At 48.5% G+C, this 26,788-nt stretch overlaps 1 protein-coding gene across 2 annotated transcripts in view; it reads right to left on the reverse strand.

The window, feature by feature from the left end:
- The window catches only part of RBM19 (RNA binding motif protein 19), a 63,643-nt gene that overhangs the window by 27,518 nt on the left and 9,337 nt on the right, over positions 1-26,788 (reverse strand). The window contains exons 13-22 of one of the 2 annotated variants that reach the window (XM_021284472.2): positions 26,386-26,482; positions 25,782-25,892; positions 24,880-25,080; positions 24,283-24,400; positions 23,009-23,166; positions 21,823-21,883; positions 20,512-20,591; positions 19,447-19,502; positions 17,934-18,050; positions 10,874-11,125 (exon numbers count right to left, since the gene is read on the reverse strand). In XM_021284472.2, the coding sequence (XP_021140147.2) occupies positions 10,927-11,125; positions 17,934-18,050; positions 19,447-19,502; positions 20,512-20,591; positions 21,823-21,883; positions 23,009-23,166; positions 24,283-24,400; positions 24,880-25,080; positions 25,782-25,892; positions 26,386-26,482 (1,198 nt within the window). In that variant the 3' untranslated portion in view covers positions 10,874-10,926. Of the gene's footprint in view, positions 1-10,873; positions 11,126-17,933; positions 18,051-19,446; positions 19,503-20,511; positions 20,592-21,822; positions 21,884-23,008; positions 23,167-24,282; positions 24,401-24,879; positions 25,081-25,781; positions 25,893-26,385; positions 26,483-26,788 lie in introns of those variants that run through there. The other variant, XM_005500157.3, reaches the window with a different exon arrangement.

Here is a 26,788-nt window from a genome sequence, read left to right on the forward strand (position 1 = left end):
CCGAGTTCCCCTCCCGGGTCCCGCGCCAAGGGACACCGAGCATCGCTGGCTCGTGCTGGAGCTCAGCCATGGCATTTCACCACCGTTTGCTCTTTTTGGCATTGAGCGTTTCCATGCAGGAGCTACAGGTCATGCTGCACTCGTGAATGCGACGCGGTACCTGTTCCTCACCACATAAATGAAGTCTGCTAACGGCTGGACTTGCGGGAAGCCTCACCAGGTCAAGATTTCAAAGTTGTTCAAGCCAGTGTCCTCAGCTCACATGGGATCAGGGGTGTTCAAACTGGACTGTTTCAGCTGGATACAGGCAATTCCCACTCGTCCCTCTCCCGCACTGCTGGGTGACAGCAGGACTGGGTCACATCCTCCCCTGAAGCAGCTGTGATTCCATCCCAGGCAGTACAAAGCTTTGTAGTCACCCCTAAATCATGTGTATCTCATTCCCTGGAAGCTTTAACAAACTTCTTGACAAGGCAATGAAACAACAGAGTGAAGAGAAAGAGAGAGACTCCCAAGTCTCAAAGAAACCCCAAGTTTCCCCAGCATACAGAAGCATTTGAATCAAAGCTTCTGAAATGCCAGTGCCATGTAACACAGTCCTACAGAAAGGGCTCACAAAAATTAGGAACAGCATTTCCAAACCAGGAGGCTCTCTGGGATGGGTTGCGACCATCAAGTCCTGATGAGGCAAGAGTGAGCACCCAGAGATGCTGCAGCCTTTGAGCTCCTACTGAAGTGCTCAGTGGCTGGAAGAGATGTCAGGGAGCAACGCGGGGACCCCGGGGGCTCCTTTCCAGCCTCCACTCCCCCACACACCTTGTGATGCCACACACCTCTCCCATTTTCCCAGCTCACCACCTGCAAAGCCACAGTTGTTGTCTACCAACCTCACACGTATGTATAACGCTTCGATCGATCCATGAAGGCAGCAAAGGGACTGGGGATTTAAAAAAAAATAAACAGCAGTACAACACAAACCTGAGTGTCTTTCATATGACAGAGAAAGCAAAAGCACCACAGCAAAGGCAGCAGAAGAGCTGGAAGTCCCACAAAAGGCCTCGCAGGACACAGAGAAATCAGCCAATCAGCCAGGGAGGTGACAGGAGATCCGGACCAGAGAAAGGTGCATGAGAGGCACTTGGCTCTGTGGACCATGGAGATGGGACATGTGGTCTCCAGCCTGGGTGGCCGTCCCCTCCCTGTCCCACACGGACACTCTGATGTGTCCTAGAGAGGAATTCTTCACTTTCCTGCCACTGCGGCACAAATAACACCTTCCTCCTTTTCTCAGGCTTTACTTCCACTAGACTTGTAAGAAAATCAACACCAGCCAGATTCTCACCTCGTGTCCCCCCAGATTTAGCTGGAAGCGATCAGCTCTTTCCAAAAGCAGGGGATGGGGGAGCAGGATGAGCCCAGCACGATCGGCACCATTCCACGTCTCCGGGATGCTCTCTCGCAAACACATCTAATTACATCCAGACGGTGCTTTCAGCACACCTGCCACAGCAACTGTTTATCTTGCTGAGGACTTAAAGAGCATCCTTTGCAAAGTTTACGAGGAAGAGAAGCCAATTAGCGTGTCGCTGGCCAGACACAAAGATCCTCATGCTTTATCTGCACCGTGGCTGCTCAGCAAAAGACCCTTCGGTGCCAATTGCCTCCTGCCAGCCCTCCTTCATCTCTTTGGCTCCTCCAGTTGGAAACACACATCCGTGTTTTCTCCCAGAAAAGACCCAAAAGCAAAGCTGGGGGGTGCAAAGGGAGGGGGCGATACTGGGGAGCCAAGCCCAGCTGCCACACCTGCCTGACGCAGGAGATGTTGAGAGGCAGCGGGTCACAGAGAGCCCGTCGCCTCCACCATCGTGATAAGCGCGGTGGAGGGTCTTGCAAATAAAATGTGTTTTATTGTGGCAGAATAAAGCGATGCTTTGACACAAATACATTTGTCAGCAGCCTCCTCACTCCCTGTGATCTGCACATCTCCTACCCCTCCTTACCAGCTCAGTGCCTGCCTCTCACCAGGGACCACCAGTTGACTCATTTACCATAGAACCATTTTGGTGGGAAAAGACCTTTAAGATCATCAAGTCCAAGTGTTAACCCAACCCTGGCACTGCCCCATGTCCCTGAGAACCTCATCTCCATGTCTGCCCAACCTCACCAAGGATGGTGACTCTACCACTTCCCTGGGCAGCCTGATCCAATGCCCAATTTCTTCCCCAGATCCAACCTCAGCCTCCCCTGGTGCAACTTGAGGCTGTTTCCTCTCGTCCTGTTGCCTGTTCCTGGGGACACTGGTCGGGCTTTTGGGCTGGTCTTGCTCCCCGTGTCTTCTGTGTTGGGACTTATCTCAGAAGATATTCAGATGCTCAATATCACACATACTGCCAGAGACTCTACGGACACAGATGCGCTTCTTCCAAGGAGCTGTGAATTTACCCACAAGATTCCTGCTAATATTTAGTCCCATTTCTGGTGGAGGGCTCAGCAGCAGTTGCCCTTGAAGCTGGTGAAGCAAGACCAGAAAATACAAATACTTTGGCCCCAAATGAACACGCAGCGCCGGGACCATCCCCCTCCTCACGATGCACGACCCCAAGGCAGTGACTGTTTCCCATCACTTAAACGGCTTGTTTAAAAATGTAGCAAAACATTTTACCCCTTCTCGATTTATTTTCCTTAACAGTTGCTTATGAGGGACCTTATCAAAAGCTTTCTGAAATTCCAAGGAAATGAGTCATTAGGTAGGTTTTCAGAACAGTAATTAGGCCACTCCATGCCCCTGATGTATTATTTACCTGGGAAGATATACATAATTAGGGCTCCTCTTTATAACTGGTATTACATGCACTAAATTCTACTCCAGTCTATCGTGTAATTATGCAATTAGGCTGCATGCTAAACAGAAAGAAACCAATTCTGAAAATCGAGCAAAAAGAAAAGCAAAAAACACAACAGCAATTATTATTTTTTAAATCCTCCATCACCAGCGCAGTGGCAGGTCTTAAAATTTTAATATCCCTCCACTTAAGTCATTTTTAAACAGGTGCTGCAACCAGGTTTGGTTTCGTAATTTTGCCGCATTTAATCCTACTTTGCGAGGTTTAACACCATGCAAGAAACTCAATTCTTTAAAGCGATTTGCTTTAAAGGCTCACGTTAAAAGGGGCTTTTTCCCTTCCCCGGTCGGCACACATTTGCCGTGCTGGTGGCCGCGGCATCGCGTTGTCTCGCTGCCTCCCTTTGCCGCTCCTCACTCCCCCATTCCTCCCAAATAATGATTGTTTTTCAGCAGTTTCCCGGCTGGCAGAGGCAGACAGGTACAGTTGCTATGGTACAACCGTCACAGTAATTTAGCCCGACAGAGCTGGCTCCCGTGCCGGAACTTAACGGGGCAATGTGGCAAAAAATAAAGGTGGGGACGAGCGTCAGCCCTCGGGCGTCTGCAGCAGGAGATGCTGATGTGCAGAAAGGCATCCGGCAGCCTTCGCATGCCTTTCGGCTGACCCAACCACGTCCCGATTTGCTCCCATCAGAGACCTTGGCTCTTCTGCAGGTCCCTTCCTACCTTGGTGTTGCATAAATGGAGTCATGTCTATCCTGTTTTTGTGTCTTGGTCCTTACTGATGGAGGAGTGTATACCATAGGGTCCAACAAAGGGCGGGGAGGTTTTTTATTATCTACCTATTATTATACATCTATTTTGGAGATGGAGAGATGAAAGAAAAGCACAGTGACACCTCCAGGAGAAGATACCTGCATATTATCCGCCTTTCCTTTCATACTTTAGATTCTGATAATTCATTATTTAGTTAAAGCACGAACAGATTTCCTTCTTAAACTTTACATCAGCGCTCCAAATTTCCAAGCCCATTCCCAAAGCATAAGGAAGAGGCAGAGCTGGGGAACACCAGAAGCTTTAGGAAGGTCCAGGTTTAAAATGCGCTGTTGGACTTCGGGGTTCAAAGTCGACTGCTAGTCCCAAAGAGTGTGAGCTGGTGCAACAGAGGATTTAAAGATAACTGCTGTTGGACGTGTGTGACTGAATAGCTCATTCAAAACCAGCAGCGAGGTCAAAAATCTCACTGTAATATTTAGGTTTTGCTGCGTCTTCTCTCCTTTTTGCCATCTCAGAGCGTGGTGAGCTCTGCTCTCAGTCCCAGTGACCACAGGGTTCGTCTCCCTTGATGTTACTGTAATTATTATTATTATTTTTTCTTTCTGGGAGAGAAAGAAGACATTCAAGCACAGTGGAGAAAGCACCAGCTCTATCAGGCCAACCAAATCACAGAACCATAGAATGGTTTGGGTTGAAGGGACTTTCCCAGCTCCCCCAGTGCCCCCCCTGCCATGAGCAGGGACATCTTCACCAGCTCAGGTTGCTCAGAGCCCCGTCCAGCCTGGTCTGGGATGTCTCCAGGGATGGTTCATCCACCACCTCTCTGGCCAACCTGGGCCAGGCTCTCACCACCCTCAAGAGGACTTTTCTTGGGCCTTCCTCAGCCTCCCTCACACCCGTCTCCAAGACCACGCTACAGCTGCTGGCAGCCCCTCCCACAGCAGCTCTCACCGAGATGTACAAATTACCACAATCATGACCCTTCTATCCCAAACCCCGTGAAATCTCAATCCACGCACAGACGTCACCAAGAGCCTCCAAAGCTCTCAAAGCCTTTGGCAGAGCTTCTGCTCATAAGCCCCAATTCTCCTTGCAGGACCACGGCTTAGGAGCCACCAAGTCACCGCAGTTATCACCAGCGGGTCAGGATTTCAAAGGAACCCGCAGCTCCAACAGCGCTGAGATTTGGGGATTTATCTCTCCTGGGCTCTTCTGAAAATCCTGATCAGAGTGCAGCTCTGGTCAAAAATAAGTTATACTAAAAATAGCGCTCACAGGAGGGCCCGGTGCAAATCTCAGCTCCTCTAGGGTTCTTATGAGTCAGCTTGTTTCAAAGACAAGGGGAAACTTGTACAACTAGCAAAGCGGTAAACACAGAAAGGAGATTTAGCCATGCCCCATGTGCCCCCAAAGCTGTACCCAGGGCATCTTTTGGAGAAAGCAGCCTTGCATCAAGTAAAAATATATATATATATAAATATATATATATATAAATATATATATCTCACATTCAGCTATAGAACCTCCTTCACTGAGTTGGAGGAGAATAAATATAGAAGCAATGAGATATTTATAGGCAGACAGCTATTTTAACACAGCTCCGCTTTAAAGAGAATCCTTATTTAAGTCTTGTCCCTGTAAAGCTGCAAGATGACTTAGAAAAACAACCAGATTAATTATTTTCATCAGGAGAACAGAGAAACACGTAGGGAAGATCAAATACATGCAAATGCCTTGAGAATGTGGGAGCTCGAACGAAGCGCCTTTGTTGTGGCGACTCGAATACAAGAAGGACGGTGAGATCTCCTGAGTGCAGGCGAGTCTCCCAGGAGCCCAGCCCAACCACATCTGAAATCTGCTGGGGATCAGGATAAGAAAAAGCATTAAATGGGGCACACAGCAGCTCGCTGGCGAGTCCGGCTGGAGCCACCACCTTGAGCAGCACCAGCCCCTCAGAGACACAACCAACAGCAAAACGTTCAGTTTTCTCATTGTACAGTAAAAGCAACACGAGCAGAGAAATACTTCCAGACATACTGTATCTACTCCAATTACAGTCTGATTCACCCACCCTGTCCCCAAAATCAGAGGTGTGGCTGTTACCTGAGCTATGATGGCTGCTCCTGTCCTTTGGTCACCCTTTCCCAACCTGCAACAACCACAACACCTGCTAAAGCTCAGAGGCTTTAGGTTCACAGGTCACTTGGAAAACTCTCAGAAGCCAGGACGCGATGGCGTGGTGCAAGCATTGTCTGAGCCACTGTGGGATTCAATGACATTTCTGCAGAAAACTCATTGGTCTCCACCCTTGCAACATCTTTTTTTAAGCTAAAGAGGGGAGATTCAGGCTGGACACAAGGAAGAAATTGTTGCCCTGAGGGTGGTGAGAGCCTGGCCCAGGCTGGGCAGAGAGGTGGTGGATGAACCATCCCTGGAGACATCCCAGGCCAGGCTGGACGGGGCTCTGAGCAACCTGAGCTGGTGAAGATGTCCCTGCTCATGGCAGGGGGGGCACTGGGGGAGCTGGGAAGGTCCCTGCAACCCAAACCTTTCTGTGATTCTACGAAAAACACATGCGCACAGAAGCTGAGACACCTTCTAGGGATAAGAATAACAAAAATCACCAGGGACATGGCAGAACACTGGCTGCCAGAGAACCTTAAGGGCTGTCAGGCGGGATGGGCTCGGGAGCTGTCAGAGTCCCAGTCCTACCTCATGTGACAGTGAAGTCCCCGCAGAGGTGACAGCTCTGGCAGACGCAGTGAGCAAAGAGCTGAAAAAGGTGGAGAAATGAGAGAGGAGGCAACAGCAGCCGAGGAAGCGATCTCTGCAGGCAGAGCCAGGCTGTGCTTGCTCACATTGAAAACAGAAAAGGGAGTCAACTGGTTAAAGACCAACTTTTAAGCAGCATCCCTGCTGCCGGCAGCTCGGGCAGGGTGGCAGCTCCGCTCCCCTCCCTCCTCCCTTCGCTCCCTGAGACCTCCCCGCTGCAGCAGACTTAATTTCATGGGGTTTTTGCCCAAGCAGCGGGGTGGAAAATGATCATTGGGAGGCAGCGCATGGCAAAGCACCCCCGTTCCTCGCATTCCCCTGCAAGGTGAGCGGCCCCAGCCCAGTCCCGCTGGGTCGGTACCGCAGAGGTTACCAACGAGCTTCCCAAATCGCTTCCCCCATCCCCATCACCCTCCTGGATGCTGAGGAGAGAGACAGCGCAGTCCTGCGTGACAGCGTGAAATTAATATGATTTGGGGGGAAGTTGGCAGTGAGTAATGAGCATCTGAAATACCTCATCTCCACCCCCTTCGCCCCCTGAACTCTTTTAACCCTTCGGCTGCCAGAATGGCAGCAGGATCAGAAGGTGGGAAAAGTAAGAAGTGGGTTAAAAAGAAGCAAAAAGGGGTGATGCAGCCCATTGGCAATTGAATCAGGGGGCTTGGAAAAGTCATCATTGCTGCTGTTCCAAGTGAGGCTCCATAAGGACATGTCAAAAAAGCCTTGGGGGGCTGGAAGGGGACTGAGCCTGTGTCCTTCCAGCCTCCCTGGGCAAGTCCCAGAAGGCCACCCATGACAGAAACAGCCCAATGTGCCCAGAGCATCGATGGGCAGCCCCTCCGCTACCAAACCGGGAGAAGCAGAACAAAGGAGATGGCTTTTCCTGGTATCTATTGGGAAAAAGGTCCCATCTTCAAGGGCTTCTTATGTGAACTCCTGGATATCTAATAAGGATCAATCCCATAACATCACCTGCCTGGGAAGAGAAGCCTCAGGAGCTCCCTGCTATACTTATGCACACCAAGCTCTCAAATTTAAGGTCTTGTCTCCTCTGCCAGATGCATGGAAGTGGTCAGGATGCTGCTGGGGGAGGAGGAAAGGGAGGTTGAGAAGACAGATGGTCAGCCCGATCCGCCTTAGCTCGGTTTCTTTGGGAAAAGCAACGCAGGGGCAGGAGCACAGACAGAAACGCTCGTGGTGCCACCAGCTGCAGAAGCCAAGATGGTTCAAATGCCTTTGGCAGGGGGTTGGCCCCGGGGGAGGTAAAAGGCTGCGCAAGGAAAGGTCTTTATAATTGCAACCATAACCCAAGGCTTAAAATCCACAGGATTGCAAGAGACAGAAACGCTGTAGCAGGCTTGAGGTTTAAAAAAAATAATAATGCAAACAGAGATGCAAATAAAGGACAGAGTGTCATCCTGAGGAGAAAACTGTGATTCATTAGAGGCTTGTTCAGGACCCTTCTCATGAAGTGAGACTGAAAAATACCCACACGTATGCCAGCGAAAGGCAGGAAGGTGGATGGGTCAACGTCAGCAAGCAAGAAATCTAGTTAAGAAACACGACGGAGAAAAGAATTTTAAGATCAAGAAAATAATCGCCTTGATTGCTTCTTGACTTAAAGGCTAAGACACAAGCTCAAAACTGAGGCCAGTGTGATTTCAACGTCACAGATTCTGCAACCCCTTGGCTGCCTCCAGAGCAGCCTCAGTGGCCAAGGGACAATATTGAAAATGAACAAGAATGGGCTACAACATCATGCAAACCCCTCCACCATGTTTTTCCTTATTTATAGATGCACACATACTCTTAACAATTCAGACAAAAGGAGATCTTATAATACTAACAGCACTAAGTGGGTTATTTACAGGATACCGCAGCTCCTACAGGTTTTGTTTCTTGCTTCCTATCAAGGATAAAAAGCCCATGCGTACACACACACGGGCCAGCTTCACTCGGCACAGAAAAACGGCAAAAAACCCCAAAGCAAAACCCCAGAGTTACATTTGAATAAGACATTTGGAAAGCAGCCCCTTCCCCATCTCTCTCCACCTCCCCGAGCCCCTTTACACTGATGAGCGATGGAATCTGTGCGTAAAGCTAATTAAGTTCCGGCGGGAGGTTCAGCTTGGTGGCCTGGCAAGAGATGCTTCGGCGGGAGTCGGGAGGAATCGGCCCAGAAACTCTTTTCATTTGCATCGGACAACTGGACTGCGCCAAAGCAGGCAGCCGAAAATGCCTCGGCAGAGGTTTCAGGCAAGCAGAAAAGGGACCTGTGGGTATGGAGGATGTGGAGTGCAGAAAAGAGGAAAAAAAAATATGAAAAACCAAGTTTGCAATGAATGTTCAAGAAAGGGAAAGAGATGTGCTGAAAAAAAATCTTCCTTCTGCTTTTGGGAAGATCCACCTTTTAAAGAATCTCTGTCAAGATAACAGAGTTAAACATTTCCTTATCTATGTTAAACACCTTTATGATTCAAACCAAAAAACAGTGCTGCAAACCTATTTCGCTCTCTCCCACCCTCTGGCTCGTTTTGGACAGTGGCCAGTTACATTTCTGGTCTCTGAATATCAGCCAAATGTTGCTGGGTTTGGGTTTCCAGCACCTAAGGAAGAGGCCTGAAGAACGACCAAAAAAAATTTAATTTATGGTTTTTGAGATAGTAAGAGAAATAAATCAACCCAGCGGATCCACATATTCTCATCTGCAGTGCTCAGCCCATGAGGCTCCAAGTTGCTGCCCAGAAAAGCACCTGCACCCTGCATTTCCCTGTGCCCCGCTTCCACGTATCTGCAATTTGGACATAAGACAAGGATTAGTAAATCCCCTGTGCTAAGCCAGGCTGTAAGGATGCACCTGGGGTAGGCTGTGCAGGAGAACAAGGCTACGCATGAACCAAAGGCGTCGGACGAGCAGATGACATGGGGTGGTCTGGCTGTCCAAACTAAAGGGGCAAGACCTAGATCTTCCAACAGCAGCCACCAAGGGGGGACGATGGGGGGGGTAACAGAGACAGAGGGCAGGAGGAGATCCAGGTTACATGGTGAGATCACATGGACCACAGCAGCGCAACAAAATGGCACGAACATCAGCCCCAAGTCTGCTGGAAGGAGAGGAAAATAGAACAGTGGAAAAACCCCATCTCCCACTTGCAAACTGATAAAAGCACTAAAAGCCACCAGTGGGGCAGAACTCCTCAGGCAGGAAAGAGTCAGCAGTCGACCAAGCAGCTTCCTAACCATGCCAGAGAAAACACAGCCAACAAAGGTAAGCTTTCTGCAAGTGCATTTGAACTGCGTTGGCAGACAGGGCTCACGCAGGCAGGTGAGAAGGTGGGAGCTGCACTGGGAGCACTGGGGCGGGAAGCTGCAATCCAGAGCAGCATCCTGCGCCCCCCGCCCCGTGCCAGACACGCTCCTCAGACGCTCAGCAGCCCAATGCACAGACTTCGCATCCTAATTAGGCTGCTGGAATCCAGCACTAATGCAAAGCACCACATCATCTGCTGGCATCGTCGAAAGCCGCTTGCATTTTCATCTCCTGAGCTTGTGGCCTGGAACTGGTTCACTGATGCTTCTTCCAATGCAGTGGGTTTGCACCACAGTTTTGGGGAACCACCTTTAAAATGGGAACCAGACATTATTATCCCTAGGGATAGAGTGAAACAGGGCTAAAGTGCTGTTAATGTGGGAGTCTTTCTGTATGTTGAAGACATCAGAGCACAAACGCATGTGCTCAGATACAAACCACCACCTGTAACCTTGGGGCATCCATGGCCAGGAGCAGGAGCCCGGGGATGGCTCTGGAGATTCCAAATGGACATTAGAGGGAAATTTTTCACGGTGAGAACAATCAGCCACTGCAATAACCTCCCCAGGGAAGTGGTGGATTCCTCAACATGGGACACTTCAAAGATTTGTCTGGACAGGGTGCTGGGCCAGCTCACCTAGACCATGCTTTGCCAAGGAAGGTTGGACCAGGTGATCCTTGTGGTCCCTTCCAACCTGGGATTCTATGATTCTATGATCTCAAAGAAGGGCACATGACATTTTTAAACTACTCATTTGTTTCCTCAAGAAAACAATATGGTGATCCCACTCAACACCAAACCAAACTGCGAGGCATCATTACTGCTGTCAGCAGCCAAATGTGGAATAAGACATGCTCCAGTTCTTGCTCCTAAACCCATCTTTGGCAGGTTTCCGCACCAATGTTCCAATTCACAGAGGAAGCCAGAAAGTTTGGATCCAACACCGACCTGACAGATGGGTGCAGAGCATCCACTAATGCAGCTGCTTCCCAGGGGTCTTTCCACTTGTGCAGACTCATTTTCGTGCAGTCCCTTCAAGCACGGTGCCCTGGGACAAGCAAAGGTGTGAGCCACACAAATCCCTCTGGCAGGGCACAGCCCCGTTACCAAAGCATCTGAGCACCTGTTTTCACACGCTTATTCCCCCCAGTCCTCCTCAGGAGTTGTGTCTGTTCTCCAAGGCACCTAAGCCCCAATCCACAAAGGTCATTAAGTGAGTGATCAATACTGGCCTGAGTAACACGAGCAAAGAATTGAGCAAGGTGTCCAGAGTGGATCCCACAGGACCAGGCTCTGCAGGCTGCTCCGGTACAGGATTGTGTTCATCTGACTCCACACCAAGTGACAAGAGGGGTTGCTGGGCCACAGGCACCAGGATTGCAGAACACCAAGAGGCTCTTTCCTTGGCAGAATCAGACTCCTGGGGAAAAGCAGGGGGCATGTTGCTCTCGGGAACATCTCTGTATTCACTGATAATGAGCAGAAACTATCAGCTTTAAGCCAGTGACTACACACAGGCAGGACAAGAGACATTTTGGTGGCTTTGCCCATCACCTAAACAGCTGCTCTTTTCCGAGTCCTTCAGACAGGCTCTAACTGCAGACTGACAGTCGGACCATCTTGAGAAAATGACTCAGAAATGCAGCTTAATCTTTTCACAGATACAACCCAGACGAACAGGGAATGAATCCAACAGTGGTTTCTACCACAAGAAAGGGTCAATGATCTGCTCCACCTCCTTTCCCCGGCACTGCAGCCCAGCCTGCCCAATGCCGGCACATCCAGCAACACTACCCCTCAAATTATATTCTCAATATTTTATCTATGTCAATTTAATTTTGGTTTGATTGTAAAGGGCTAAGGGCATAATAAATAGGAAGTTTTACAGCCGTATGAATTGCAGTCATGTTTGCAATGCACGTGCCCTTTCCTTGATTCTACAAAGTGCTGGGGGAGTTTCCAGCTGTTGAACAGTGGAGAAATATCTGGACTTTGGCTTTTCACAGGAGGGGAACATCACGCCCAGCAGACAGCGAGGAGCTAAGCAGGAGATTTGGCCTCCCCTAGGACAGGTCTACTGCTGCGGTTGGATGGCAGACGGAACAGGGAGACCAGTGCACCCCATGGTTACTGGGAATCGCCAAACCTGTCCCTCATCTCCAGACCTCCAGCATGGGCTTATCAGCTCCTTATCTCCTATCTTATCTCCCTAACATCCCCCCCACCAGCTCCATCCCCCCCAGCAGACCCTCCCGCCACGAGGAGGGACTCGCGAGGGTTCGGCAGCTCCCCCCACCTCCATGGACCATCTGCTGCAGGGGGACAGGACGGAGGGAACAATTTTAAGCAGCTATGAGGAAGCAGCAATGGATTTCCAGACATTTCTAGCACAATATCTAGGCTTTTAAAACCATCACTCGGAGAGTAATCTGACCTTAGACTGCAGCACTGTGCATCCTAGAGCTGTTTGCACTGAACATTCTAATTAATACTGCCCAGCACCCGCTTAACAAACTCACATGTTTATGAAGGGACTAATTTTTTTCCTCCTCTGCCTTTCGGTAGCAAAGATTTCTGCGGCTTCGACAGGGCAACATCACTCCGGGAAGGAGAAATTGTCTCCAGTCATGTAGACTCCATTACTGGGAGAAAGGTGTGAACAGCAAGCATGTCTGGCAGATGGATTCATTATACCACCGTGTCCTTTATAATGGGAAATGAAAAGCCCATTCTGATAACTACACTTTTATAATAATAGGTCAGAAGAAGTGAAAGGCATCATCTTATAAAATTAACTTCATAAAGATTGCCTTTAAAAAAAAAAATATCCCTGCCAGTTTATCCATCGCATCTTTCTTCAGAGATTTTTCTTCTTCTAGAAGAGACACGGATCTAAAGTCCCGTCCCACTGGCTGTCTTCACTTCTACCCTCTATCAGAGGGAATAAATCTGTTTTCTCCTAATCAGTCCCAGGCACTTGTTTTGCCAGATGTAATAAATGCCATGTCTTTGTCAAGACAGAGCAAATAGTCACAGGAGTTAAAATTAAAAGAAACACCCAACCCCGAAGGTCTTTGCAAGAAGCAGCATTGCTTTTTTTATAGGAAAGTCAGAATACAGAGATAAATACACCCGATAACCTGTTCTATAAGGAGGTATGCACTGGCGTACCTTTCAACTGCTTTTTCAGCTAGTCGCTTCTTTAGTCAAACCAAAGTCCAGTCTCTCAGCTGATAATAATTTGACGATTTTAGAGGTTTACACAATGTGTTTGAATTCAGCTCCTACAGGTGAAAGGGATGGCCAGAGGGACAACAGAACACTTTCCACACTCACTGCACCAGCACCTGATTTCACTCTGAATTTTGAGGCTCTGGGTCAGCCACAACTAATTGGCAGAAGAGGGTGACAGTCGTTGCAATTTTAGAGGAATTTATAGATACAGACCCAACTGTAAGTTCTTGATACATTTTGCAAAGAAAAGAGGAACCCAAAACATGCTACTGGAGATGCAACTCTTAATAACTGGCTCTTTCAGCAGTATAAGCATCAGGTATGTCAAAGTCCAGGCAGAATTTCTACAGTATCTATTCCTCAGGTTGCATTCGATTTTAAAAAGTCTTCCTAAATCTAATTGTTCCCCCTTTGGGGAAAATAAAACATACATCTCCTTGAAATGTTATACATGGAGTGCAAAACAGCCTTATTTTTAATATTCATGGAAGTTGGTGCAGAGAGGGGAAAGGAAGATAGAAGAAGATGCTATGAAACAAACAGTTAATTGGAACTTCCAATGAAGGCTACATGGATCTAACGTGATAGATTTTCAAGGAGCCTAATTTTCAGAAATTGCCAGAGCTCCAATCTGTGACAATGTGGCCTTTCACAGATCTCCAATTCAGCTCACCACATCTAGAGTTCCTTTTGAAAAAAAAAAATCTTGCCATAAAAGCCCCCCAATTTGGTAGCAAAAATTAGTAGCCTTCATGGGATATCAATCCCTTTGTCTCTCCACTCCTAACTGTGGCTCTTTGGGAAGAACTAAGGACCATTTGTCTTTTGTTAGTTTTCCAGGTAGTAAAGATAAGAGTCAAATCTAATAAAGGACTAAAATAGGGGGGGGGAGAAACACAACACCCACAAAAGCGAAATCTTCACACCTAGCCCAAAAACAGCCCCTATAATTGAAAAGTATTTCTCCCTCTGAAGAAAATAACACCTATCAGGTCTTGAAAAAATAATAATAATAATAAAAAATCCCCTGAGGGTGCAAGAGAGGCTGACACCTCTGCGGAGATGGGCAGACACCCTGACACCTCTGCGGAGATGGGCAGACACGCCAAACCAGCGCCATGCACCCAGCAAAGCCACCGGCAGCACCCAAAGGTCACGGAGCCCCGGTCCCTTCCAACCCAAACCAGTCCACGATTCTATGATCTATTTTGCAGGCAGAAGACTTCAGCCCTTAACCAGAGCGTTCGTGACTCCCATACAGAGAAAATGAAGCGTCACCCTTCTCCAGCCCAAGAGTTAGAACTCGATATCCCTCAACACCAAAAAATGAAAGCAATATGTTTGCTTTGAATTTCCTGCAAACTGTGAGCTTGCGGGGGGGGGGAATCAATTGGAGTTTTACACCCTCTCACAGATGTTTCCCAAGGGACTGGCTAGATCCGTCCTCCCATCTGGAATATTGTGTCCAGTTGTGGCCCCTCAGTTCCAGCAGGACAGGGAACTGCTGGAGAGAGTCCAGCGCAGCCACCAAGATGCTGAAGGGAGTGGAGCATCTCCCGTGTGAGGAAAGGCTGAGGGAGCTGGGGCTCTGGAGCTGGACAAGAGGACACTGAGGGGTGACCTCATTAATGTTTATAGATATTTGAAAGGGTGAGTGTCAGGAGGATGGAGCCAGGCTCTTCTCAGTGACAACCAGTGACAGGACAAGGGGCAATGGGTGCAAACTGGAACACAGGAGGTTCCACTTAAATGTGAGAAGAAACTTGTTCCTGGTGAGGGTGGCAGAGCCTGGCCCAGGCTGCCCAGGGAGGTTGTGGAGTCTCCTTCTCTGCAGACATTCCAACCCGCCTGGACACCTTCCTGTGTAACCTCATCTGGGTGTTCCTGCTCCATGGGGGGATTGCACTGGATGAGCTTTCCAGGGCCCTTCCAGTCCCCGACATTCTGTGATTCCCGGGGTCAGGCAGGAGGCAACTCCTGGAGAAGATGGTTCCCAAACCCACTGGTGCTGCAGAGGACACGTGTGGTTGTGAGCACGGGACGTGGGTGTCACCAACCCCTTCCAAAGCACAGGACGGTGCGGAGCCTTTCCCCACAGTTTGTGGGGCTCTCAGAGAAAATGGGGAAGGGGGCAGCACGGGGGGGACACACGGGACAGCCACCATCTGCGTCAACTGCTGCAAGGGCACCAACGATGGTGCGGGGCAAGTCCAAGCATTTAAGCAACGGATCCATCAACAATTATATTTAGAGCATGAAAAAAAAAGCATAAAAACAACCAGGGTAGAATTTCCTGAAGTGCACAGGTACAGCAGCTTTCAAAATTCACTATTCAAAACATCCAACTCCCTTGTTTTGCTGTTCCACTGTCATTAACGCCAACTGGGGGTGCATTTAAAAAGGAAGACACAGCTCCCTGACAAAGCTCAAAACATGGGAATATTTGCTTGGGGTTATATATCTATTTGTCTGGGATAATATCCACACAATATATATAGATATACATACACACTATATATATAAAATAAATATACACATATATATTGTGTGTATGCATATTGATTTATTATTTTTTCTCCTGCCCAGGAAATTGCAAAAATTAAAAAAACAATGACAGAAGGAAACAGGTCGGGACACATCAGCTGCGGGGCTAAAAAGTGGCTTTTGAGCAGGTGAAACAATAGAGGAGATTGTTTGCCCTGCAAATCCTCCCCACCGTCCCTGGGCCCAGGGCTGCTGCCCTGCTCGGTGCTGCCCGGCGGTCCCCAGGCTGGCGGTCCCTTGCTGTCCCCAAGCTGTCCCCATCCATCCTTTCCTGGGCAGGCTAAGAGTGCCCCCTGCAGCCACGCCGGCCCTGCCGAGCAATTGTTCACAACTGCAAATAAATAAATAACGAAATACAAATAAGACAGGTTCCTAAATGCAGAAAGAGCTAAAAGCTCCAGAGCAAAGGCATTTGATTTAAAAATCACATTAAAAAAAAAAAAAGCAATCTAGGAGGATGAAGTGTCCAGTAGCGCTCCGTCATGCTTGGTTTTAGCCACTCCGAAGGGAAGGAGGGATGGCAGGGGCAAAGGGAGGATTGTGGGTCCCCTCCCAAGCCGCTGGCTTTTGTTTTGAGGATAAAAACAACATCTCTGAATATCCTAGGTAAATGAAACGGATGTTCACGCGTCGCCCAGAGAGCGCTGTCAACAGCGCACGTGGCTCGAAGCTGCGTGTTCCTTGCAATATTAATCAGATGGCTCCTCCACCCCCCTGATCCACATCACCGAGGTGCCAGACAAGACAGGAAGAAAAAAACACACCAAAACCCACAGTCTCTGCTGGGCTTGTCTATCCTCGTGATACACGTAAGCCTCCCAGCTCCTTGAACTTAACCCAGGGCCCTAGAAGGCAAATAGATCCCCCTGGTTTTGTTTGCTCCAGGTTTACAAAGGTCACGTCTGTAGTCACACCACGTGTGGGTTGTAAATTAGCGATGCCCCACGAACTAAGCAGGGTAATTTGGAAGTCCAGTTTCTTTGCCCTCCAAGGGCAGCGCTGAAGCTAAAGCATCCAAGCTGCACAGCAAGAAAAACCTTTTGCTCTTCTACAAGGATCTTTACATTGTGCCAACCATCACCCTTCCAGCAACATGTGGCCAAGAGTCAAGTCTGCAGTCAGTTAAACCTTCCAAGCTCATTCAAAAACCGTGCTGCAACTCAGAGCTTTCCTCATCACTGTACACCTCGCAAGGAAACAGCCGACCAGCTGCACAGGAACCGCTGTCCTCACCGGTGGTCATAACAGGAGAATATCACATGCTAATAAAGTCGGTAAAATTCATTGTACATAGCGAAAGGCGTAATTTTCCCCCCAGCCAACAAAACGCTGCCGTGTGGCTCTCACAAGGCAGTTTTCAGTGTGTGGTCTGGGAGGTTTCAGAGGGTTAAGCGATTCTTCAACTCAGTCCCTTTGGGAGGAAACACCACAGCCCTGACCAGAGGAAAGCGCCTGCTTTCTGCTGAGACCCAGGCAGAAGAGCCACCTCCCAACACTGCCCCTCGCCGTGCCCTGAAGGTGCGAGTTATCGCTCTTATTTTGCGGAGATGGACATAAATTCCCCCAAATTCCTTCCACAAGCCAGCAGTGGAGCATGGATCACAGCCCGGGTCAACGAGCAAAAGATTCTCATCCTGGGAGTAGAAAAGACGCGGTAATGCTCTGTAGTGCAAGGTTTCACCTCTTTTCCAGGATGCATTACAAGGCTTAACAAGTCACAGCACAAAAGGCTGAGGATAAAAAGAAAACAGATCAGCCAGCGCACAGAAAAACCACAGGCTGGGATCCTAAAATCCCTATTTACTGCTCGGCACCATCCCAGGCAGGTCTCACGGCTGACAAGGTATTTCTTGCTAGAGAGGGAATTACAGACCTGCACCCCAACAGACACAGGGCTGCGACTGCAGGGCAACACGCCACCGATAACGTGAGGAACACACAGCGAAACGCTCACAGAAGGCAAAGCAAGGTGTGAGCGCTCCCTCCACAACAGGAAGGAGCTAAACCATCACGTGGGACGGGCAGACAGAGGAGGGAGCCAGTTCCAGCTAAAACCTTTCCTGTCAGGTGTCCGTGGTGGCTCTCGGTGCTCCTTCCCAGCCAAGGGAAAAAGCTGCTGCACACCTTCCAGGCAAGAGGGAAAAATAAATATCCAAGGTTATGTCATTTACTGGCTGGGTGGGGAGGTCTGGAAGCTCCGCAGGTGTCTGCTGCACAGTGACGGGCCACCACGTCCCACAGCGGCGCCGGCCAAAACGCTGCCTGATGTCTCACCAGCACAATTTCTACACTGGTAAAACCTACCAAGCTATTTGTTTGTACATTCAGCTTGTTTACTTCCACAAAGAAATCGAATTTCATATATACAACCCAACAGCAAGATCCTGTATGAAAATATCATGCTTCCAGCCCTGAGCACGCCACAGTCCCGAAGGAAAGCGCTTTCTTACCTGAAGAGTTCCCTGATTTCCCGGACGGTGGCCTGGAACGGGATGTTTCGCACCAAGATTTTGGAAGTCGTCTGCTTCTTGACGGTTTGCTTCTTTCGGGATGATTTCACAGTGGGCCTGTGAAGTCGAGAGAAAGGGCAGGTAAGGACCAGCCTGCAGCAAAACACCCATCGCGTCCCGGCTCCTCCAAAATTAGGAATGCAGAAATATCAGCCAGCGGGCTCACAGACATCCTCACTGGCAACTATCAAAATTTCATATAGTACACCGAGAAGGGATGTATTCAAGTGATTTAAATCCTACATCTGAATATCAGAGTTTCAAGCTTGCTGATTGCAACCTCAGTTGAGGTCAGGCAGCACCAAATCTTGTCCATTCAACTGTCAAGAGAACATACTATTTGATATATTAAAAATAAATAGCTTAATATAAACTAATTTTGATTCTCTTACTGGCTGAGAAAACAGCAAATGAAGTTTTTGAACTATATTTTTTTTTACTTAGAAATGTATTGCACTTGAATGAGATAAGAATTTACCTAATACAAAACACAGCAGCTTATTTCATAATGAAAGAGGAATTCATTGTAGGTTGGATACCAACTGAAGCACTTTTTAAAATTAAAATGGAAGAAAAAGGTATATTAAAAAATTGAAATATAAACCACAGATAGGGAGCTGTCAGAATGCTTCTGGTCCCCAGAGACCAATTTTCAAACAAATTTTGACATTTAAGAGACACCTCCTACAGCAGGATTTCCAAAGTGCCTAAAGGGCAGTTTTTAGGTGCCAACATTCACCTTCAAGCATGCGGATTAATTTTCTGCTTTGCACTTAGAAGACTCTGTACTGAATAAAAACTAGGAAAGAAACCCTAAAATGCAGGACTAGACCTCCAAGCAAATTCACCCACAAGTGACCATCTCCCCTGCACCTGACTGCCCAAACAAAACAAGCTAAATCCAAAGTTTTTTTCAAGCAAGGAAGAAATGTGTAAATATAGATTTGATCAGAATCGGCAGCAGAACATCATTCTTAAGCTCCTGTTCTCCCTGATAAACTTGGGTAAAATATTTCATTACCCAGAGAATATTTCTCCCCAAGAATTCTGGAAGCTGAGCCACAGTGGATTTTGCAGCGCTGACCGAACTGTCACCAAAGCAGAGGTCCCAGAGGAGCCTTTTTCGTCACTGTGGAAGAAAACTCAAGAGCCTGGTTCTCACTTTGGGCTCATTTTTGGGGTCCCAGCACAATACACGCTGCTTGGGGATTTTAACTGGAAATATGTCATGTACTACGTGAACATCCTCGCACCATCTATTCATCATCCCTTTTTTCTTTTCAAGATAGACCAAAGGGAGTAAAGCACAACAAAGGCTGATGTGTTAAACAGTCAGAGCGCTACTGATCACGTCCCTCATGATGCAGAGACGCTCGTTAAGAAATTAAGAACCTGCCAAGTATTCCTGCAGCTTAAAGGTAACCACGTTACAAAGGTGAGGCATAAGCTTTACCTGAGAGCTCTCTCTGAGATTTTCACTTCCAGTTTATGGCCATCTACAGTGCAGCCCTAGAAATTAAAACAAAGAAACAACAACAAAATCAAAGTCACCGCAGCTTCCAAGATACAAGTACGGCATTTCACACCTTGCTCTTTCCCATATATTCTTCCCCTTCTCCCCGCCAAAGTTTTTCTCTGTTGAACGTTTCTCCTGTAAGACAAGGTTTCTAATACGAGGTTGGAGACACCTTGATTAAGCAAAGCAGCAGCCCTGTGACTGTCATTACTTGTTCTGCAATGAGCCAAGGATGTCTCGTTGGCCACCAGAAGCCAATACAGCAAGAAAATCTTTCCGTTCTTGCTTCCTGTGCCTCAGTTTTCTGCAGACAGACAACACAGCACACAATGCGCACTGGGATCCTGGAGCCCTGCTGCCCTCTCCCTCCACAAAATACCCATTTTCCTCCTTTCTTTCTTGCTCAGGATTCTGCTTTTCCAAAGGATGGAGAACTCGCACCTACCCCAACACTACCTAGACCGCGGAACGGGAAATACTGAAGGCAAGACTCAAGGCTTGTGGTCATTGGACATGCACAATTACACAGCATAATGCCTTCACATCTGCTTAGAACGGGATCATTCCCTGTTCCAACAGCAGAGGGAATGATTTATTCCTTATTCCAGCCAAGCCGTGCACCCTGTGTCACGGGGAAGGCTGGAAGACCCTGAAGATCACAGAGGGTAGAGCTGAACTCCGCAGCACTAGATACTAAGCAGTATTTATTTTCATTTTGAGTGGGGGCCTGGGTCTCTGTCACTCTTCAAAGGGAAACTTTACAGAATAAACTCATTAAATTTCAATCATTACACATTTTCTGCCACCTCTGCACTGGATCAGCACTCTTCTGCAGGAGGTCTTGTCCCTTTACACACCCTCTTCCCCCACAAACCTGTCCCATTTCAGAGGCTCCTCCGTCTGCACCGTGTAATTCACAGCACCAACATCCTACATTTGAAACCTCATGGTTCATCCACACCCTCAACCCTCATCTCTGGAAAGAAATCTGGCCCAGCTTACCTGGAGCCGGCGCAGGGCTTTCTGGGCGCCCTCGGGCTTCTTGTACTCCACAAATCCAAAGCCCATGGAAAGCAAAGCGCCTGTTGGAAGAGAAAGGCGGCTCATTAAGCTATAGGGAAATTATGATGATATTAAGCAGAAGGTTTAAAAACAAATCAGAAGCAAGCACCAGCTGTCAAAATTCTGGGGACAAAAACTAACACCCCGGGCAAAGGGCCACCATGCCCATGGACTGACACCAACACTGTTCACAAGAACCCGGTCCTGACTTGTTTTGTGCAAGATGCTGATCTAGAGCAGCTCATTTTGGAGCTGATGTCAAAGAGGAGTTATCACCAATGTTGCCTGCAAAACGGATTTTTTACTTTGCATAATTTCAGTGCAACCTCCTTAAATAAAACACCAGGTCCTACAAATCAACCGCCAGTCACACTCGGGGGAATGATCCCATTACAGACACACAAACGTTTATTTATACATAGAACTATTTCCTCATGAGTGAAATGAGACCTGCATCTGGAAAAATTGCCGACTACCCAGAAACGGGTGTGACTTTTGTTGCAGGATAGCAATGTGCAGGTTGCAGTCTGGTCCCCAGAGGGAACACTTCTAACCTGCAGCCCCTTCAGAAATTCATTTTGGCCACCACATTAACAGTGCTGAAGACTGCACTTTATTTCTTTTTCTTCCAGTGGATCTGAGTTTTCAAGCATCCCACGCAAGAGGAGCCCTGCTAAGGCAAAATCCCATAAAGCTGTGTGACCCCCCTCACCTAAAATCTGGAAGAAAGACACAGCCCACCTGGCAAGTGCTTGCCTTAAGCAAACTTCGCTCAGAAAGCGAGCGCGGGGAACGCAACAGGCAAAAGCACTTGTCACTGCACCCTGCTGGGTTCGAAGTGGGCAGGCAGAAGGCAAACAGAGCCCACTCAGCACCGCATTCAGCCAGGCATCCTTGAAGATCCCGGATACAGCTTGTCATATGCAGGTTTAATCTTCACAGGGCATCGGTTCCTTTCAACTTACATCCCGCTCTCTTCTGTGACCCTGAAAGAGTTGGCTCCTCTATCCTGATCTCAAGAGAATGCTACATCTCCACAAATCCCACAATTGAGCTTAACCTTCTAGAATGAACCCCAGGGTATTTTTGGTCGTTGTTTTCAAGCCATTTCAACAGGCGCACTTCTAGAAACATTAAGGATTTCGCCAGCAAGAACACAAATGCTCCGGCAGATGAATGCTAAAGCAATGCCACACCTGAGCCCTCAGCAACCAGGCGAGGGAAGGAATTGAACAGCAGCATCTAGAGTACCTGCTTTGTCTTTCTTCTTGGATATTGTGCAGCTCTTCACAGCTCCCACTTTGGAGAACGTCTGCAAGGAATTTAGACACGTGATTCAGTTCTCTTTGTCACAGGCTTGCAACTCAACTCGAGTGACAACGTGGCTCTCTTCCAGAGCCAGGAGCACACACTTGCAAGCCCACCCCCCCCCAGCGCACACCTGACAAGCCGTCAGTGCAGCTGCATCTTATAAAATTATTGCTGTACAAACAGACACCCACATAGATGCAGACTTTTAAAGAAATCAATAAACACGTTCCCAGAAATCCTCCGCCACTCCTCAGAAACCGCACAGGGATCTGGGGTGGCTCTGGAGGAACGCTGTGGGTTACAAGATGCCCTCACACCTAGGTGGGGACCTCGGTGGGAGGTGAATCCTGGGATGTCCCTTGGATATGGCTCCTTCCACAGCCACGCAGGAAGGGCTGCAGGGTGATGCCTTACAGTGACAATTAATTCAACTCCTTCGGAAAACTGCAGCCCGAAGGCAGAAAAAGAAGAGAGGACAAGTTTCAGTCCTCCTCTGAACATGCACATTTGCTCCCAGACCCATCCAGACCAGGTCTGTACTAGTACAGCAGTCCCAAAGTAGAGGTGCTTGGGTCCACGATGGACTGACCTTGCGCCAGTGTTCTTGGGCCACAAAACATGGCTTTTCGCATGGCTACAAAAAGTGGCAGAGACGGGAACTCCCTGTTGCTTTTCCCTATTTTGCTAGTAACATCCCACACTCCTTTAAAAACGTTACCATCTCTCCTAAGTGCTTTGCTGAGGTAAAGCGGCACAGACAGCTCAGTGTGGGTAGAAGCTTAGATAAAAAGCACATCTCAGCAAAACTATCATTTATTTATTTATTGCCTTAACACCCAAAGCAGTATTGAAGCTGCAAAAGTGCTTTTCCCAAGGAGAAACATTACAGCAAGCAGGGAAATGGAGTCTTAAAAGATTTACTACTGCCTCCGCCTTTCCCGAGTTGGATTAAACTCCATCAAAACTGTTTCAGGTATGTTTGTTTAATTGATGCCTGAAACCCCAAAGCTTTGGTTCATCAGGCATCTCAGTCTGGCCCCCAACCACACGCTTGACCTCCTCCTGCTCCATCTGAGCAGACCATGCTAAGCAAAAACAGTTCCCCTCTGCTCCACCTATGGCTCACCTCCCTCAGTGTGTCTTCTGTGGTAGCAAAGTTGAGGTTTTTGATGAACAAAGTACACCCTGGAATACTTTCTTCTTCCTCCTCCTCCTCCTCTTCTTCCTCTTCTTCCTGTGCTGCCATTTCCTCTGAGCCCTTTACAGCTGAGTCAGCGTCAGGATCTGAAACAAAAGAATAAAACCAACTTTACAAGAAATAACACTCAAGTTTTGGAGGAGCTTGTCCCCTGCCCCGGCTGATAGAGCTACCGCTCCAGCAGGAACAGGCCACTTCTCTACAGGCTCTTTGTAGGTGGACATGGACTGACACAGACTATATGAACATAACCCAGTGGATGCCAAAATATCACCTATTCTTTGAGTGCAGAAACTCCACACACCTGCTTCCCCAGCACTCAGACACCCACACACCAAATCCAGCCAGACACCTGCTGAATAAGGGCCCCCAAATGTGCTTGAAGATCCTTCTGCGCTGCCCAAAACCTCAACTCTCACCAATATATATCCACAGCATGTTAAATAAAATCCCAAACACATACTGAGGGCAATGAGGAACTGCACCAGAACACTGGTTGTGGTCTTAAAGGGCTTTGCTACAGCATTAGCACTTCTAGGCCCATTGGTTTCTACTCCCTGACCCAAAAACCTCGCTCAGGCCAACAGCAATGCACACTCTTTTGTACAAACCTTGCTCTGGGATTCTGCAAAGGCAAAACCATAAGAAGAAAACCAAGTAATCAAGTCGCAATTCGGCAGACAGCGCGAAACCTTCCTCTGGGGCACCCAAGCCAGAGAGCCGCAAGCTCCTGCCCACAGCTGGGAGGGGAACAGAAACCTGAACAATGGGCAAATGTGCTGGTATTTGTGGTTGCTCTTAGCAAGGAGCAAGGATTTGACAACTGGCTTTTGAGTCTCTGCATCCATCCATTTCCCTCTCTTCCCAACTTCTAAAATGGCTTAATAATTTCTACTGTACTTAACACGATGAAGAGGCCTCAAAGCTAGTGAGCTTTTGCACAGGTGGGAGGGTGAGGAGAGACCTGTTGGATCCCACACTGAAGCAGCACCTGCAGTGGGACGAGGCCCTTATTAGACACCAGAGAATACACACAAACTCTCACCCCTGACTCACCAATTCCTTCCTTTCTTTGTTCAACCACTTGGCTTTTAGAGCAGCTTCATCCCCACAGCACAGCCAATGGTGTGCTCAGAAGGGGCAAACTATACATCTCCCTTTGGCATTAACATCCTACTCTGTCCCAAGGTCAAAGCTCTTACCAGGTACCGGCTTTGCTTTGCCTTCCTTTTCTGGAGCCTCAGGGCTTTTTTTGGGAGGGGTTGGGTTGACGAAGACACCCATTGGAGCCCATTCCAGATACAACGGCACAGAATGAAACTGTAAAAAGAACACAGGAGAGCCATGAAGAGCAGCAGGCAAGGCCCGAAGGAAAAAACCCGGCTCTCAGCTTTATTTTCCTCTCAACTCTGTAATGGAAAACAGCAGTGGAAAAGCTGAGCAACTCTTTCAGCTGGCTAAACCTTCTTCCACCAAAGGAGAGTCTGTATCCAGCCTCTCAAAGGATCACAGTCAACCATGTACTCCGCTCCTGTACTGCGAAAGGTAAAAGAAACCCTCTCCAGGCCACCGAGGCTCTTCTAGTTGTGTCACAGCCCCCTCGTCCAGTTGTCTTATGTGGGTTGAGAGCCCTGTTCAGCCACTGCTGCACAGGATGCACCAGGCACCTCCTTAAATCCAAGGGTTAGAGTAACAGCAGTCTCTGGGATAACTCACTTCCCTCACAAGTCTTCTGCGTTTCACATTTGCAGCAAGTGCTCCTTTCTGCAGCTGCCCAAACAGTCGAAACCCACGCTCACCCTGGAGTAGGCCAGCCTCATGAATGCCTGCTTGGCCTCCGTCGGCTCCAGGAACTCCACGATGGCCGTGACGCCTCCCTCCGGCAAGAGCACCCGGCCCAGGCTGCCGTGTTTGCCAAAGACGTCTTCCAGCTCTGCCACGGTGGTGCCAGCGGGGAGGTTCTTGACCAGGATCACTGTTTTACTCCGCTCAGCAGCAGCCTGCCATATTCCATGGGGGAAAAAGGGGGAGATTAGATTTCAAAAGCAAAACCCAGTATCTTACTGACTGAAGATTTCAGACTGAGCATGCCGTGCTCTCGCACTCTGTGTCACCCCTTCCCAGGATCCAAGAGGGCTAATAGCCATTTAGAAAACACTCTCTATAAGAAGGGTTCACCATGAGGGTGGTGAGAGCCTGTCCCAGGTTGGCCAGAGAGGCGGTGGATGAACCATCCCTGGAGACATCCCAGGCCAGGCTGGACGGGGCTCTGAGCAACCTGAGCTGGTGAAGATGTCTCTGCTCATGGCAGGGGTTGGAACAAGATGATCTTTAAGGTTCATTCCAACCCAAACCATTCCATGATTCCGAGATTCACATCCCAGTATGATTCCTCCTGCTCCACAAATGTTTGTGCATGGAGGCTTCAGCTCCAGATCCACCCTGGTGTGGCCATGGGACTCCTCCTCTGCCTATAGCACACTGACCATCATACTATAAGCCATCACAACACATATTTCAACCATCCTGAAGGCAGTTGCATTTTCAAATGGACAGAAAATTTCCTAATCCACATAAGGGTTCAATTCTGCCAGACACTGAGGAGTTAATTGCTAATTTCTAAGAAAGCTGAGGACACTAGGACTAGGCCATCACATAGAAGATGCAAGTACACATTGCTGCCTCCAGCTGAGCATCTCACCTGGCTGAAGGAATCCAGGCTGACTCCGTTTTCAATGAGGAACCGGCGAATTTCCTGGACCAGCTCGGTTTCTCCCAGAGCGACCCTCACCGCCACGCTGTCTTTACTCTCCTGCAGGCAAGATCATCAAGTGACAATGTGACAAAGCTAAAAAAGAGGGAAGCAAAGCGCCTGATCCAGTTAGATGCTGGGCACCTACTGCTCCCATAAGCACATGCAAAGGGAATTTGGCAGAGAGCATGTAGGTAAAATGCTCCAGCTGCTCTGAAGCTTCTGGGAGTTTTGCTGTTGGAATCAGAATGCTTCCCAAGGCAAAACGCAGTTTCCAGGAAGGATCTGAGCTTTAGGGTGCAAATTCCCAACAACTAGTTATGTAGAAATGCAAAATTCATGGGCAGGAGAGCTGGGAATGTGACTTTGTCTTCCAGTGACAAAGAGATTGTTAGGCTCAGATCCCACAGGGAGGCTACAGCACCACTGATCTCTCAGCCTGTGTGGTGTTTGTGGATACACAAAGGCTTCTGTTGCACAAGACCAGACAGGACCTTTGCACGAGGCAACCGTGCTACAAGTCCCACCCCAGCTGCTCAATAACCCAACTCACGTGATCCAGCACTTGGCTTTTGGAAGCATTGTACTTCTGAGCAATGGCATCAGCCACAGCATTTGTCCCCACAAACAGCGTGTTCCAGTTGTGAGAGCTGGAAAGAGAATGGAGAGTCAGGTTCAGAGTCATCCAGTTCATTTTTCCACTGGTGCCTCTCAACAGTCTTGGGTAAAAACAGCTTTGAATTCCACCAGAGTGAAGAGTTTGAGGGAAAGAAGGATGGAACAATCTCAGAGAAGGGACAGGATGATGGAAACACAACCGGAGCGCGAACAGAAAGGCAGCGCTGGAGGCAGCTTCGCTCTGCTTCCCAGGATGTCACTGCCCAGAGCTCTGCAGTTACAGCTGGAAGTTCATATCTTGGCTCACAGAAACACAGGTTTTTGTCAACTGGTTTCCC

This window comes from Columba livia, chromosome 17 (assembly GCF_036013475.1).
Source record: "Columba livia isolate bColLiv1 breed racing homer chromosome 17, bColLiv1.pat.W.v2, whole genome shotgun sequence".
Taxonomy (NCBI): domain Eukaryota; kingdom Metazoa; phylum Chordata; class Aves; order Columbiformes; family Columbidae; genus Columba; species Columba livia.